Raw genomic sequence first — 16821 nt, 5'->3', positions numbered from 1 at the left:
CTTATCATAACGTGATACAAGACCTGTAAATAATTATAATAATTATGACACATTGAGTGTGAAGGTTCGAAATTCAGCCGGTTTGTTACTCCACCTTTACCCCTCTTCCACACCACCCCGATATACACACGCACACACCACCACTTACTCCTCTCCTAACACACACATGGACCGTCAGGCCGAAACACACTCCCCTACCCCATCACACCACACCCACCCACCTCGATTCAGCGTTAGACCCGACCATCCAGCGTTAGGCTCGACCTTCGACATGTGACGCACCTTCCTCCCACCCTGTGTTAATCTCCGAGATCCAGGCCCCACCTACTACTGCCCTCATCCCGCGTGTAAATCCGCCATCTTGACCATCTCGGTCACATCCGTCTTCACCCCTGCCACGTGACGTTTCGCTCCAAATAACTGACACACATCCAGAGAGGACACGGACTTAGTACCATAAATTAAACTACCTTGTGAAATATTGGGTGATGGTGTCATATTGTAAAGGGCGTGATAGGGCGTTGTTGGGCGTGATCCTTTCATCGTGTCTGTCTGGTTGTCAATCATCTACAATCAATTCCTGAATGAACTGCGTAGTTTACTCCAAGGGAAGACGTGAAGTTACTGCCCCAGCTGTCTGATGCTTGATGTCGCCATCACACAACGTTGCCGGGTTAATGGCGTCGTTAGTGAGAATGTCAATATCATAGGTTTTAACGCAGACAGTACCACTCTAAATGGGACACAGATAAAAGCGCCACAATGGGAACTCAACCATTACAAGTCAGATCAACAAATGTTTAAACTGCGGAGCTGACCTGTTGCTCCTGCAACTTGGTTTAACATCCATGAACATAGTATTCTCGGTGCAGCCGCCCTTAAGATTGTATGACGTCATACGCCCGTTGTTGGAGAGAAAGCGCTAAATGCTGCACGTTTGTTGCACGACCTGATGTTTCTTGAGTGTTTAAATTATTACATGTATGTGGGATTTCCCATGAAGGCGAGACACTCACTCGGCCTCTGACTGATCCAGTACGACCCTATTTTAACACAACCAACACAATCAGACAGGTTCTGACAATCAGTAAATCTCCATCCGACTACAGGTCGACCTGTAGCTTGTGATGACCTGAGAGATCGACAACCCATCGTAAACAACCCCCACGCGACCTGTAGCTTGTGATGACCTGAGAGATCGACAACCCATCGTAAACAACGCCCACGCGACCTGTAGCTTGTGATGACCTGAGAGATCGACAACCCATCGTAAACAACGCCCACGCGACCTGTAGCTTGTGATGACCTGAGAGATCGACAACCCATCGTAAACAACGCCCACGCGACCTGTAGCTTGTGATGACCTGAGAGATCGACAACCCATCGTAAACAACGCCCGCGCGACCTGTAGCTTGTGATGACCTGAGAGATCGACAACCCATCGTAAACAACGCCCACGCGAACAACCCCTAAGCAGACAAACCGTATTAGTATGCGCTGGACCATCTGTAGGTGGACCTGTACACTGCAAGGTGAATGCACGACATTTAACATACAGGATTACATGCATGTGTCACCGTATCTACAATCACGTTCTACCTGTCTCAACACGTGGCATCATTGCACAATAAGCTGCATATTTATTGGTTCCTCAGTCACGCTCCATACCCCACCTTGAGCACCTCAACGCTTCTGAATGAGGAAGTAAGACGTCCCTAATATAACCACGCCCTTCAGATAACCCTCTTGAGATTGTCCCGCTGTCTAAAACTTCATACCATGGCATTTAAGGAGTGTGCTGTTTTCTTTTGCGTGATATGGTCTATGCGGTTTGGATTGAAAGCACACCCAACAGTCCTCCATTTCAGTCAGTAGGATAAGTGTTTGTGGGTTGGTTGTCCTCAGGGATGTACACTTGTCGGGTACACCCCTTCGTCGACGCAATTAGTTTTTTTTTCTTGACTACATACTTTTATGACGTGACCACATTGTGGCGCAATAATTGTGAGATACCATTTCAACGACAGCGCAAGATCAATGCGCTACACAATCTTTAGACTGATTCCTTGTCTCTGAATAGTTTTTAAAGAAATAAATAATCCTATTAAAATGGGGAAGGAGCCTAGAGGGGTGGGTGATTCAGAACCTGAACCAGAGAAAATCTAGACTTGCTCCATTTATGGCTTTAGCACAGTGCTCGGAGCAACGGAAATAATGCCGTTCAAGACTGTGAGACAGAGTAGACAACCTTTTTCTTGCGCTGACGCAGTTGCTACACCCGGAAGAATCTTTTGAAAAACTCGAATTAACGTAAGACACTCGATATTTCTGCAACCTGTAGTTTCAAGGGTCTCGGGGCAATCAGTCTTGTCAGTCACCATGACTCGTCACTTCTTGACTAGCTGCAATAGGACTCCAGAAGCCATGGATGATAGCGTTACTATTGTAATTACGAGTCCAACGTCCTGGAATTCGACCGCCTGCAGAAACATATCTCATTTCTACGGCTACTGCATGTAGTACTCCTGTATGGATTATATCAAACACGGAAGGCATATCGTCTGTCTGTACGTAGTCACTATAGAATGTTTCATCTGTGAAAATGTGATCCCAACATCAACTAATTATTTCCTAAAACAAACAGAACATGTCTCCAGTAATCACTGAAAACAAATACACGCATTGGAAATCCGGGGAAAATATTTACATATCCTATTTGGCGCTGACATCGGATATACAGTATATAAATCGACGAACAGGCTGTTAATTGTGCTCCCACCATCGATCTTGTATGGAAGTCCTATGTTAAGCTAAGACGTTCACGAAAGGTTTCACACCGTGACTCGCGATCTAATCAGACAAACCATTGTTTGAAATGAGCGGGTTGATGCAGGTGGAGTTGAATATGTCCCAACGCCGTCAACGATATCCACGTCCTTTGGCAAACGATGCTGCAATGAGGTCGTTATCATTTTCATTTTCTGCTAGTCATTTCTTCCTTCAAAATCAGAGGCTGCCAAATCTGGTCAGTACGGGTGAGTGTGGTTTTATGTCGATTTTAGCAATATTCCAGCAATATCATGGCGGGAGACATCAGAAATAGGCTTCACACATGTACCCATGTGGAGAATCGAACCCGGACCTTCGGCGTGACGAGTCACGGCTTTAACCACAAAGCTACCTGAACCACGAAGAACAGCAATGGCACCAGGCGTGCACGAAAGTAGAATCAGAGAGATGTAATATAATCTATTATATAGTCTCTGGTAAGATGTTTCCATGGCGTTTAGTCCCACATTCTTCTATAGCTCCCCCAGCAGAATATTGGCCACAGTTGTTCTGCTCTTGTTTGGATTCATCAACATTGAAGAGCACACTTTGCCTTCTCCGGAAGTGACGTTATAGACGTCAGACTGTATCTGACAGCGGAAGACTTATGGTTATAAATCAACACATTGACGAAGATCCTCAAACTAAGCTATCAGTGAAGATCCGGAAAAAGTTGATATTCTGCAACTCGTGCTTGCAGGACGACTGACGGAATCGGATGGTCAGGCGCGCTGACTTAGTTGACCCGAGTCACCTTATCCCATCTGCGTAGATCGATGTTCATATTGTCAGTCACTGGCCTCTCTGGTTCTGACTCGATGTTTCGGCTCTGTAAGGTGTGGTCGCCGATATTTCATAATCATGTATATTTATCTTTCGTTGGAAATCATTGACCGAGTGAGCCTTTGAGCGAAATCGAGTTTTTCAACACTCATCCCTCTGAACTACTTCATTCCATGGATTTGCATGTATGTACAGTAGCGGCTGACGTCACTCGGAACGGCAATAACATGAAACATTCAACTGGTGTGGCCATTGTGTGAGTGAGTGAGTTTAGTTTTACGCCGCTTTTAGCAATATTCCAGCAATATCACGGCGGGGGACACCAGAAAATGGGCTTCACACATTGTACCCATGTGGGGAGTCGAACGCCATTGTGAGAAATATGCTATATAAGCTATACCTGAAAGCTATGCCTAATTCACAAGCCCCAAATCTGAATATCGAATTTAAGCAAAAGCTAACAAAAATGGATGAGAATAAGATATTGTTGCCATGATAGCTGCAAATATGATAAACAATAATTTTGTAATAGTTTTGCGTGATTTCAAAGTGTGTCATGACGAAACACGTCCGGGAGGGCGATATATATACAGAATAATCCCATGAAAATACACTAGCCAGTAGGGAGATTTACTAGCACGACTGTATTTTTACTAGCCACGGTCAAGCGGGCCAGTTCCTATTTCGCACACCGATGGATAATTACAGGTACATGTAGTTGAGATGTCTGGTTGTGTGCTTGATTGGCTGGGTAGGAGGGTGGTTGAGCGACAGTCGGAGTGAGTGAACTTGTTATACAAGTAAGCTGAAGGTAGACCAATCCTAACTTTCCCACAAGTAAGCTGAAGGTAGACCAATCCTAACTTTCCCACAAGTAAGCTGAAGATAAACCAATCCAAAATTCAACTGACCATACACCGTGGTGTCTAGGGAGTCACAAATATTGCCACCCTGATTCTGTGGGTTACACGAACCACCATAGGCCACACGTACACAGTAGACGGTCCTCTCCTTGACAGATATCTATATCACTGCAGGGGCACGCCCTGGTTGTACATACTGCACGGTCGGCAGTACGTCACGTACTGTATATACTACACACACACACACACACACACACACTCTCTCTCTCTCTCTCTCACACACACACACACATACACACACACACTCTATCTCTCTCTCTCACACACACACACATACAATGTAAATGTACACAAACCAAACAATCGTGCTGCTTAACTTTTGGTGGAGTATACATACTCCTCACAGAAAGTTAAGCAACACAGTTATTAACAATTGTTTTGCCATTCTCTGTAATGCCTGTCCAGGTTCATCCAGTGTCTCAGGGTGAACGTGGAGACCGTAAACACGACTTCCAATAACGCCCAAACACGTTCACAGAGATTAAGATAAGGTGACCATGCAGACTTGTCCATATGTGTGATGTTGTTGATCTAAACGACATCATTAACAACTTTTTCTCAGGCATAATCATCCAGCGACGGGAATAATATTTAAGCTAGTACCCGCTTGTTGTACCTGAGAAATGATTCCGGGTATGTATACACCGACCAGGGTGCATGTGTGAATTCATGCTACACGTTCTGCATCTTGTTTCTGAGGGTGGTTGTGTTCGGGTGATGTTATTGTTGCCAGATAAATCAATTTGACGGCCACTGAAAGGTTATGTATATTTTGAATATTTACCTTTAGTAACATGTCGGCAAAAAGTGGTATAGAGATTGATAACGATACTACACTGAAAATACTTGTTTTGGGAGGAGTATATATGTAGAATTTGTGAGACTTTGCTAGGATGCAGTGAGTGAGTATCTGAACATTATTCAATCTAATAACTGCATTTCAAGTTAACTTTGAAGGAAGTAGTTTAAGACGAAGGTCAACTGCGTTTACGACATAATCTCTCATCAACGCTGTTTCAGCAAGTATAGACCTTCTGTATACAACACTGTCATATGTCTTGCCAAACGTCTGTATACAACACGTATCATAACTAGTGTAGTGACATAAACTGGTATGAAACATAAGGATACAAAACTGTCATAACTTCCGCATAACAACTGTACAAAACACCGACCAAACTGGCGTTATACCATCTGTACACAACACTGCCCAAAAAGGTATAAAAATATGTATACAACACTTATACCTGGCGTTTAACATCATTATACAACACTGTTATTACTGGCGTATAGCATCTTTACACAACACTGTTATTACTGGCGTATAGCATCTTTACACAACACTGTTATTACAGGCGCATAGCATATCTTATACAACACCGTTGCTAATGACGTATACCATCATTATACAACACTGTTATAACTGGCGTATACCATACACAGAGAACACCCTCTCTGTCAGTGTAGACCATCTCTGTATAAAGTACTCCTACGTTGTGTTGCCATGCAGACGAGGGTATGACCAAGGTCGTTGTTATTACTTATTTATTGCTGTGAAACAATGGCTGAGCCTTAGCCTATAACAGCCTGGGAGATGGAATGGCGAAATTGTCAGGACTGTGACTGGCTAACAGTCTGTTTGTTGACCGAGCATTGCAGGTTTAAAGTTTCGCCACTTCAAAGTATGTACGAATATAAACATAAACTACGTAAACAGTCGGAAGTAGCCGTGAGAATCTCCGGGGGCGTCTCGTAAAAAGTCGTCAACTTTCGCAAAGGGAGACCGAAGGTACAGGTATATAATGGTGGCGTGCTTCCCCCGAGGCGTCTTTCCGTGTAAGAGAGATATAAATGGCCTAAGTCGCCGGTATCTCGGTGTATACACACGTTATCCTGTTGTTTTGCATATGTTTGTCATGTCCTGTGAAAGATGTTTCTTGGGGTTTTCATGTTTCAGCCTTTCTGGTAAAAGCTGCACGTCTCGCGTTTTAATTCGACGTCAGAGACAGTGTTTTTACACAAGCACGTGATCTTTAATCTGACAGGCAGATACGTACTTAATGTGTAGACGGATCATTTCCAGAGCAACAGCAACCCTCCAGTGTCATCTTGTCCATGTGAAAATGTTATTTAACTCGGTTTTCACGCAAAGCTTAACGGCACCTTCGAGAATATCATATAAATACAGAAGGGAGTGAGTTTACAACGCTGGATATACCTTGGAACTATGTATTCTTAACCTCGATACTCCAGACTATCTTAACTGCATTTTATGGGTCCAGGCAAGTGTAATGAATATATAACCTGGATAATCGACTGTCGATATGTTGAATGCAATGACTTGGCTATTGAACACTGGCGTATTGGATTTAGGGAAAAGTGCAGGTAATACAATTTGTACGTCTTTCAGCCGAACTCCTGCATAAACATACAGGTTCACTGCAGTGCGTGTCTACAGTGCATTAGGTGTTAGAGCCGATGTGTAGGACGATAAACGCATAGCTAATGTATGTTTAGCTATTGACCTAGTATGCAGAATATCATATAGACTTCAAACAGATCTGTGATAAAAGAAAAGTAATTTCTTGAAATATTGTCAGGCAATTCAGATACTTTTCTTCCACCATACACTGTTCATGACTTTTTCCCGAGTAAATCGGGCAATCAATCGGGTGATTTGAAAGTGTATATTTATGACCAACTCAGTGACGGTCACAATCGGATTGGGTCTATACCCGTCGTGTAATATACGGCAATCTGACACGACAAGTCCATTTCCTTGGATCTCGCCAAACTCTAATACCATTGAAAGGGGACCAAATATGTGTAAATTCGTCCCTAATTGCTCGGGTTTTCGGTCGTCTGGGCAGTGTTGTCGGTCCTGTTTGTTGTGTGTCCTTCGGTATTGACCACTTCTTGCTTTGACGGAGGGAGGAAAATATTGTTTATATTGATCAACTGGTTAGAATAGGGCATCGTCCACAACAGATGGTCAGAATAGTCCATATTGACCAGGTGGTCACTTCAGCCAATATTGCGCAGGTGGGCAGTATATACTATATTGACCAAATGAGCACAAGTGTCTAAATCTGGCGCAATGTGATTACAGGTAAACATAAGGGGTCATTACCCGGACGGGGGTCAAGGCGCTGTTGGGGACGTAATGGACGGTACAGCAGCACTTCGACAGCACCGACTACACTCACAATCTATGCTAGATTCTCTGATCAAATCAAACTTCACAGACACGTCATTGCAGGTGAAATTGTCTTCTGCTTCACATCGGGGGAACGAGTGACCCATTTGTCTGAGGTAGAGTTGTCTCCCTTAGGCGTACCAGAACCCGTGCCAGATTGTAGGCACGAATCCCGATTTTACCCGACATTTCTAACATTCTCCCCGAATGTAAACTTGGTTGTATGTACAGAGAAGTAAATAATCTACTCGTTACACACACACACACACACACACCCCTTTCGTGGGAGGTAAACCCAGATACAAAATATTGCTCTTTTGATTTGCGATTTTATATATCACGAATAAGTGATAACTGTGTTTAATTATTTTTGAGATTTTGGTTGTATGTGACATTTAAGGACCTGCATTTCTTCGGGTTTTCCTCCCACATGAAGCAGGCGCTGGAATACTGTTCAAAGCGTCGAAAACAGAACCCACTCTTCTTTCTTTCCTGTCGCAAGGAAAGTAGAGAGGCACAAATATCTATAACATACCCGCCACGACTTCACAATCCACCTGTATAAATTCGTGAGTTATGGTAAGTGTAAAATCTATGGCGAGTATCGGCTATCGATTGTTTCAAAGATTGTCCTGTGTCGTGTACCATGTTCTCGCTGTAAAACTCTCAGGTCAATACATCCCACAATGGTACAACGTGGCGAGGTGTTTGGACAATACAAAGTGATGTGGACACAACATGATGTGCATGTCTACATCGCCGCATCTCATTGTAACAGTGAGCACCATTGTGTAGTACGAAGTAAACAAGCGGGTTCTTAGCACTTCGATTTCTCGAACCCTTCGACCCCCGCGAATGACAGTACATGTCTTGATGGCAGTTATACAGTGCTAAAACCGCGCTAGTGATAGTGTTAAGACCCCGTTGGGGACAGTACATACTTTGACGGCAGTTATACAGTGCTAAGACCCCATGAGTGACAGTATATACCTTGATGGCAGATATATACTGCTAAGACCCCATGAGTGACAGTATATACCTTGACGGCAGATATATACTGCTAAGACCCCGTGAGTGACAGTACATACCTTGATGGCAGATATATACTGCTATGATCCCGTGAGTGACAGTACATACCTTGATGGCAGATATATACTGCTATGATCCCGTGAGAGACAGTACATATCTTGATGGCAGATATATAGTGCGAAGACCCCGCTAGTGACAGTACATACCTTGGTGGCAGTTATATGGCGTTAAGACACCGTTTGTGACAGTACATACCTTTGATGGCAGTAATATATTAGCGCTAAGACACCGTTAGTGAAAGGTCGAAATATCCGTCCCTCCTCATACCACACTCCATAATGTGACGTTCCTCGCTATACCACACTCCATAATGTGACGTTCCTCGCTATACCACACGTCATAATATGAGATGTTGGTCGCTATTACCACACGTCATAATGTGACGCCACGGCTCGTCACGACCCACATGCAACATTTGTATGTAGGGAAGTGAGGCGAGATGAAATAACCCAGAACGCTGATTCCACGACACACCTGTTAACAAGACTTACAGTGGGGATATATTGATAAACCCTTGTATAATTTTAATTCGAACAACTCTTTTAGTGGTCGTCCTCTCTACGAAAAAAGTGAATAATTTAGTTACCGCTGTCGCCAATGTGAAATGAGGCTACCATTGCTGTGACGACAACACATTTCTAGAGCGACACCTGTATGTGTGTGGATGACTCGACTAGCATTGACTGGTGTTATAACGCTGGTCTAATGAGTAGACTGACACTTAGTCTCTGAATATGTATTATTTTGAAACACACCCATTTCACATTGAAAAGGATCCCCAATGAACTGGGAGTATTCCCCTGAATCTGGAAAAATCTAAACTGGCTTCATTTAGGACTTTGCTGAACTAGATGTTATCAATGGCATATATTTGAGGGCGAAGTAGTTCATGTTGTAGATGTTGTTGGTCTTCTTTGATTCACATTCTAGAAGTTGGGTTGATGAAGGATGACGACTATTTTATGGATATGCAACTTCTGTATTTTCTATAGGCGACGTTTCGACATAGATTCTAATGTCGTTGACTTGCGTTGCCGTCCTTGTCATCACAAGAGAATCTATGTCGAAATGTCGCCTACACATAATAAAGAAGTTGCATATCCATAAAATAGTCCTCATCCTTCGATGTTGTTGGTGTCAAAACTTCCGCCAATAGGACTGGATCTAAAATCCAGAAAGAATCGCCAGAACGACTGGTGATTGGTAAGTCGAGCTGTGTCGACCCACGTCGCCAGCAGCTGCCACACGGCTGCAGGTATTCTTGGAGATGTGATTTGTATCAGGGCGGTGACTATACCCCGAACAAACACTAGGCTGCACATTCGGCGTGTCATTACGGGTAATTACATATATTATCTAATCCCAAGAGAGTGGTCCATACAAACAACCCGAACACTACAATTTCCATTGATTTTCTGCACATATAGCGATCTCAGTGATACAGGGCGACGTCAACGAAAGCGTTTAGCAGATTCCAGCCCACTGGCTCTGTAGTAAACAGCGACTTATGCAATAACCGAAACATATACCCAGGGGAAATAATCCCGCCCTGACAACAGTATGTATTTATAAACAGTTTCTTTTAATCAGTATCCTGTATTCCAATTCTATCAAAAACCATTTGCGTTTCTTTAAATGGCGACACACTGATATTAAGATTACTGAAAGGAAATCGATTCTTGTAAATATTTAGTGTGCATGGTCCATGACAATACTTTTCCAACAAATCTTTCAGTTGAATCTTGCCCTTCGTCATATGAGGCTCATATGAATATGTGAGTGAATTAGTTTTGGGCGGGTTGGTCACTGAGTGTTTTTGGTTTGTTGGTGTGTTAGTGTGTTTTGGCTGGTGAATTTTAGTCATACGCCGCTTTGAGCAATAATCAAGCAATATGACGACGGTGGACACCAGAAATGGTTTCACACGTTGTCTCCATGTAGGGAATCGAACCCGTATCTTCGGCGTGACGAGCGCACGCTTTAACCACTAAGCTATCCCGCCGCCCCTAGTGTGTTTTGAGTGAGTTAGTGAGTAAATGTATGTGCCTTGAGTGAGTTAGTGAGTGAGGAAGTGTGTTTAAGATGAGTTAGTGATTAGGTGGGTTTTGAGTGTATTAGTGTGTTTGGGGATGGTGTTTGGGTGAGTAAGTGAATTGTTGACTCAGTGCGGTGTTACTGTGAAATCAGTCATTTCGTGGAACTACTAAGAAGGTCCGCCGTTTCGCGGGATTTTGTCTAACGACAATCAATATACTACAAAAGTGGATCACAATTTAAATATCACTTATTGTCACTAACGGTTAAAGCTAGTTTGGCAGCGACTGTTGCGCTTTAGCGTGGCTTTGAAGCATTTGCACCTGTTTGTTTGACACTTGCTGTGTCCAGAGCAGCCACACCTCACAAAACCCCACCTACCATCTCATCGCCATTATCGGAAGTAGACCACGAGCAGCGCCTCATGTATTTAGACCAATATGAGACATGGGAATGTACAACTCGAGCACCATTTCTCAACGTTCTGACCTTGTGGTTACAGATTAACTCAGATAATCTCAATCGCTGACATGATGCTATCGCCACTCACATGAAGCAGGCTGATCTAGACTGGCTGCGTTTTTTTATGTGATCTTGAACGCCATACTTCGATTAACCTAAGAACCTGCAGTTTATTGTATCCATTGTACAGAGAGCTGTGAATAGGACCAGGGAGTAGTTGCTTCCACAGTCTAGACTTAGCTACTCTTACAATAGTAGTAACAATAAGATTGCTTAGTCGAAAGGGTCGGTTCCAGGCCCTGAGCTCACATGTGCTGAACGTATGTCTGGAAAGTTGCGGCACTATGATCGCTTTGTGTGACGTGGGACAGGTTCACAAAGCGAGCTCAATCCTGAGACGGTCTTAAGTTCAACTTGACCTTGATCGAGGGTACATCAACCCATGGGCCCCGCGGGACCAGTGAACAACTTACTTATCTTACCGTTCATCTAAATGTCACAATGTTGAACTGTTTGAAGCATGGGTATCGGATCGAACACTTCAGCCAATCTGTGTGAATCAAACGATTTGAATCTTTCCGCAGATTCCCTTTCTCGATATTCATAGGGACTGCATTTGAACGTTTTGTCAAAATGTATTAATTGGATTGCGAGGCAAATCTTTCCGTAGTCAGCGCTAGATTTTGCTGACGACACAGGAAAAACATACTTAGAGTTATCTCCCTTCGACCGATTTGCATTCGCAAAATCTCGGTAACTTCCGTATATCACGTGTGATTCAACGTTATACGAGATAAAGAAGTACTACCAAGAAGTACCGAATGACCTACCACTGGCAGCGGGGTAAATTGAGATGTACCTGGCTTGTAAGGGTACATTGAAAATATAAGAAGAGCGCTTGGCCAATCAGCAAACGACATTTGTGTGTGACGTAGCCGTAGTTATCGAAATGAATATTCACTGTAATCACAACAAATTGTTTAAGCCTCTGCTTCATTCTGAGATAGTGAACCACTACAACAAATGGCGTCGTCCCTCTGTATGGAGATTGAAATAACGCTGCCGGTCGCTGCCCCATGCAAACCACCATTGACATAGACCACGGACGGGAGTACACGAGTCACAAAGGAGCAGTCAGACACAGGTTTATCGAATATGGAAGAAACGACAGAGCTACAAACAATGTGAGCCAATTGGTGGACCCTGACATAGGCCTTGTAACACTTTATAAGCGCATATACCGTCTTTAATCCATATACACAGAGAACATTGTTTGTTCAATAGTCAGAGGGCACGTGTGTCACCTGGAGTAAGTATCATACGGCATGCCCATAAAGAAGCGTCTCGTTTTAATGCCGACCTTTCGGGCCTAGCCGTTCAATAAATCAATAAATCAGCGGCATATGGATTGATCAGTGATCAACAGAAGTGATATTCGTGCTGATATGCCCAAGGGTGAAGACACAAGAGTCAATCACCGATCTCAATGTTTTGCAATATAATTATGCTGAGTATACTCAACCGAGAGCAGTGTCAAGGTTTTCACACTCGTAGTAGTGTGTAGGTATTGGGGTGGGGGTGGGAGGAAAGTGAGAAGGTATTAACACAGAGGATAGTGTATAGGTATTGGGGTCGGGGTGGTAGGATTGGAAGAAGGTAATCATACAGTGGGTAGTGATTGTGTATTGACAAGGTCGGGGTTGGGGGGTTGGGTGGGGGTGGTGGGATTGGGGTGGAAGTATTCACACAGAGGATAGTGTGCAGCAGGTATTGACAAGGGGGGGGGGGCGAGGGTGGAGAGAGGGTGGTGTGTAGGTATTGACAAGGTGTGTGGGGCGTAGGTATTTACACAGAGGGTAGTATTTAAGGTATTCATCACGGGTGTAGTGTGTACGTATATACATAGGAAAACACCTTGAATGTATTCAGGCATATGTGACAAGACGCGATGAGTTGGTTCTGTTTAAACCACAGTGACGCATTATCAAGGAACATTCCTTGGAAATCGTGAACGTTCAGCAAAGACAAGTCTAGGACAGACACAGGCGTAGGAACAGTGAGTGGACATCACCACGTGGCCATCACGTAACGGGGACGCGTCTTGCGGTGCTAATCAATGTCTACAGGTGCCCATAGCACTTCCCCCGGGCATCAGCATGGCGTTAGTCACTTTCATCACAGCAATAACGCTGACCTCACATAACGTGTTAATGACCTCCGTTGCGTCTCCTAATACAATACAACCCACCCTACCCCGCCCCGACGCCCACCATGCCACGCCCCTTCCCCTCTCCCACCCATGCCCTCAGCAACACTGATGTATGAGCTAACTATCAGCTATAGTCGGTATGTATGTTGTTTTCTAAGGCTTTAGTGTGGACACTATGTGGAGTTAAAACAGCCCTGTAAGTCAGTTCTTGCCACCTACAGGTATGCTGCAGTGTTTTACACAGTACGTGAAGCGGATGCCTCACATTACCAAGAGGTCTAGACACAGAACCAACACTGTCGGCCTGTAGGCGACACTGCCGTCAGACCACACGGACCCCGGAACTCAACAACAGAAGTTAAACGTGGATCAGCTTCACCAAACAGTCGTGATGGAACTGTGACAACATGTCTAACATCCGCGATATACGCGAAGCATTTTAAACTTCGATAATATAAATATACAATCTGTAAATGATCTACACGAATCAAACTATTACTTCCCATAGCTTATACAATCGTAGAAGAATTGTGCAATATACAAGATAGTTAACGTCTTGACGTCATAAATACCAAACAAATATAACGCCCAAGATCTATATGAAGCCGACTTAACGCTCCTCAACTATCCGAGTCTGTTTAGGCGTGAAAGAATTAATCATCTGTTTAAAATCCAACCAATAATACGGAACTGTTTTAACGACGCTTGCCTATACAAAACTTCGATGAACTAACCGAATCAGTTTGACATTAATAAAAGTTTAGAAACAACCTGTAACTCAAAAGATCAGTACGATTAAGTAATCGCATAAACACAGTCAGCATACATTTTCAAACGATACACGTAAATGAACTACACGTATATACCTGTAAAGCAATTCGAAACGTTAAAATCTGAAAATAAATATTTTCTGAAAAAGAGAATGTACTTTTAGTAGTAGTTCGAGACGACAATACTGCTTCTACGTGAAGTAGCAGGTTATAGCTCACCTTATCACAGATGGGTTCGAGGAAGGTGGCAATTCCGGCCCTCACCCGATTGCGGTATCCTCTGACGGTGCCCCTGGGGCTGACGATCTGGCGCTCCTGTAGGGTGGAGGGGTCCCGCACATCCCTCCTCCCAGCGAAAATCGGATCCGAGTCTAATTTTCTCCCATTTGTCAACTTAAATTCTCCATCATTTAGTCTCCTTTCTATGGCGGACGCTGCCTTGCCCATTATCTCAGAGTGGAACTGTGGTGGTCGATGCTGCTCTAACCCCCGGGGCCCTACACTAGAGGGGTGGGGTTCCACCCCGTTACACAGCTCCAGCGGCCCTCGCATGGCTTGCTCGGACTGTTGGTTAAGCACTCGGGACATCGCCCATTAACGCACACAGTAAAACAGGGATTATCTTATTCCAAGAGAATTATCAATGATTCATTACACCTCACCAAACTGTCGGTACATCCAACACAATCGGTCCCCTTGTCTCTGCAGCTCTGTGTCGACGACGACGACGTGCTTGTCCCTGTCACACACCAAACACCGGTGTCACGGTAAGACACCCAGCTGTTGGGAGGGGCGTGGTCTGCCCGACTGTCAGACTCGCCGCAGCTTTCACTCACAACACACATTCAACTCACGAGCCACGAGTCTACCTGGGTCACGTGACTGACGTCATGAAAACAAGCAGTGTATCGCCGAGTACGGTGTATCTATCCCCAGGTGCGAAACAAACGCTCACCTATCGATTTTACCAGCGACGCTGCTCAAATAACCTGGAGCAACAATCGCACTTTTTCATTATTTGCGTTTTCTCTGCAGCATACCAGGGGACAGAATGTGCGACCTCAGTGAATTCCTCCGTATTTTTAAAGATATGGCTATCCTGCTACAAACCCGCGCTTCAGACATTGCCAACTTTAAACCGTTACATCCTCTGCAATCGAGTCCCATACCCTTTGCAATCAGATTGATCCGGATTTCTTTTGTTGTTCGTGTTTTAGGAAGCTTTTAAAAGTTGTTTAATACTTCAAAGGATGTGTTTTCAGTAACGAAAACAGTAATAGTATTATTCGTACTACCTTCGATCAGTTGCAAATCAGGCGCCAGACCTCAGCCATATTATTAGTCTCACCATCATACTCGTACAAAACATGATATAAAAGTCGGCGGTCGCTATCTGTGAATGTTTTATCACCGGCGGTGCTGACTGTGACAGGAGCCAGCATCGCTGATTCTGTTATACCTGGCGGCGGTAGATCAAAGCAACCTATGCAATATAGTGGACAGGTAATGTCAGGCGAACGCCAGGTAAACGTCAGTGAAAGAGGCGGTTACGTCCGCTTCAGGCAGTTAAACTTACTATCCGATTGATATATTCAAATATTATGGCTTTTGATGTTCCGCGATTTTCCGTGTTCTTAACTCAGACATAAGGATGTTTTAGCAACCAAACGTAAGATTATGCATACAAATTAATCTTCTACTGATCACAAATGCCCCCAGTTGTTGTGAAAAAAATGCAGACAGACAGCAGTCTTCCTACAAAAGTGCCCGTTCTCATCATAATATGTGTAGCTTGAAGAGAAACTCGTGTTGCTGGCAAATTTTTGTTCTTACAATGTAGCAAGTGTATCCACGCTTGAAGTGGCCCAAAACAGCACACACTTTCTACTGATCATCACATTACTGTCATAGGTGACAAATGGGTGAGGTTGTTCAACGCCGCCGTGTTAAATCCTTTTCACGGTGTCACTTATCTTAGCACGAAAAACGCCAACTAAAACAAAGGAAGCAAACTTCGTCAGCAAACATGAGATCAACAACATGCCCAAACACCTGCCAGATATATACAGCATGTCTATAGGAATAACAAGATGCATATGTTGCCTCTCTGAAGACAGCGCCGGTAAACTCAATAATCAACATGCAAAAATACCTATACAGTCTCGGCTACAATAGGAAGTTATTTCCCTGACTGTAACCAGATCTGAATTTATGAAACAATGGGTCGGTGGATATAGCTATTATTAGCCTCTCTACCCCCAGGATATCCGTTACTAATCCTCTCCCTCGGGGCGAAAGAAACTTCTTATGGCAACAATGTTTTGATGTTGGAACAACCGTTTTCACAAGCGCTCCAGCTATTGCCACCCTCAAGGAGCCGGGGTGTGGACGCGTAGAATCCACATTCAAATCTGTGCTAGACACCGAAAAATACCTACAATTTATGGATACCAAGGTCTGTAGATAAACACAAGATTGTCGTAAGCTGATGATCGAAACTGGACACCACCAATGGCAAACGATTAT

At 43.9% G+C, this 16821-nt stretch overlaps 1 protein-coding gene across 1 annotated transcript in view; it reads right to left on the bottom strand.

Moving 5' to 3' along the window:
- Positions 1-15177, bottom strand: part of LOC137274036 (glutaredoxin domain-containing cysteine-rich protein CG31559-like) — a 38638-nt gene extending 23461 nt beyond the window's left edge. The window contains exon 1 of the mRNA XM_067806993.1: positions 14515-15177. Coding sequence (XP_067663094.1) covers positions 14515-14883 — 369 coding nt within the window. The 5' untranslated portion in view covers positions 14884-15177. The remainder of the gene's footprint in view (positions 1-14514) is intronic.
- Positions 15178-16821: the final 1644 nt, after the last annotated feature.

Source organism: Haliotis asinina, chromosome 2, assembly GCF_037392515.1.
Source record: "Haliotis asinina isolate JCU_RB_2024 chromosome 2, JCU_Hal_asi_v2, whole genome shotgun sequence".
Classification (NCBI taxonomy): domain Eukaryota; kingdom Metazoa; phylum Mollusca; class Gastropoda; order Lepetellida; family Haliotidae; genus Haliotis; species Haliotis asinina.
This window is presented reverse-complemented; position numbering and strand designations above follow the sequence as displayed.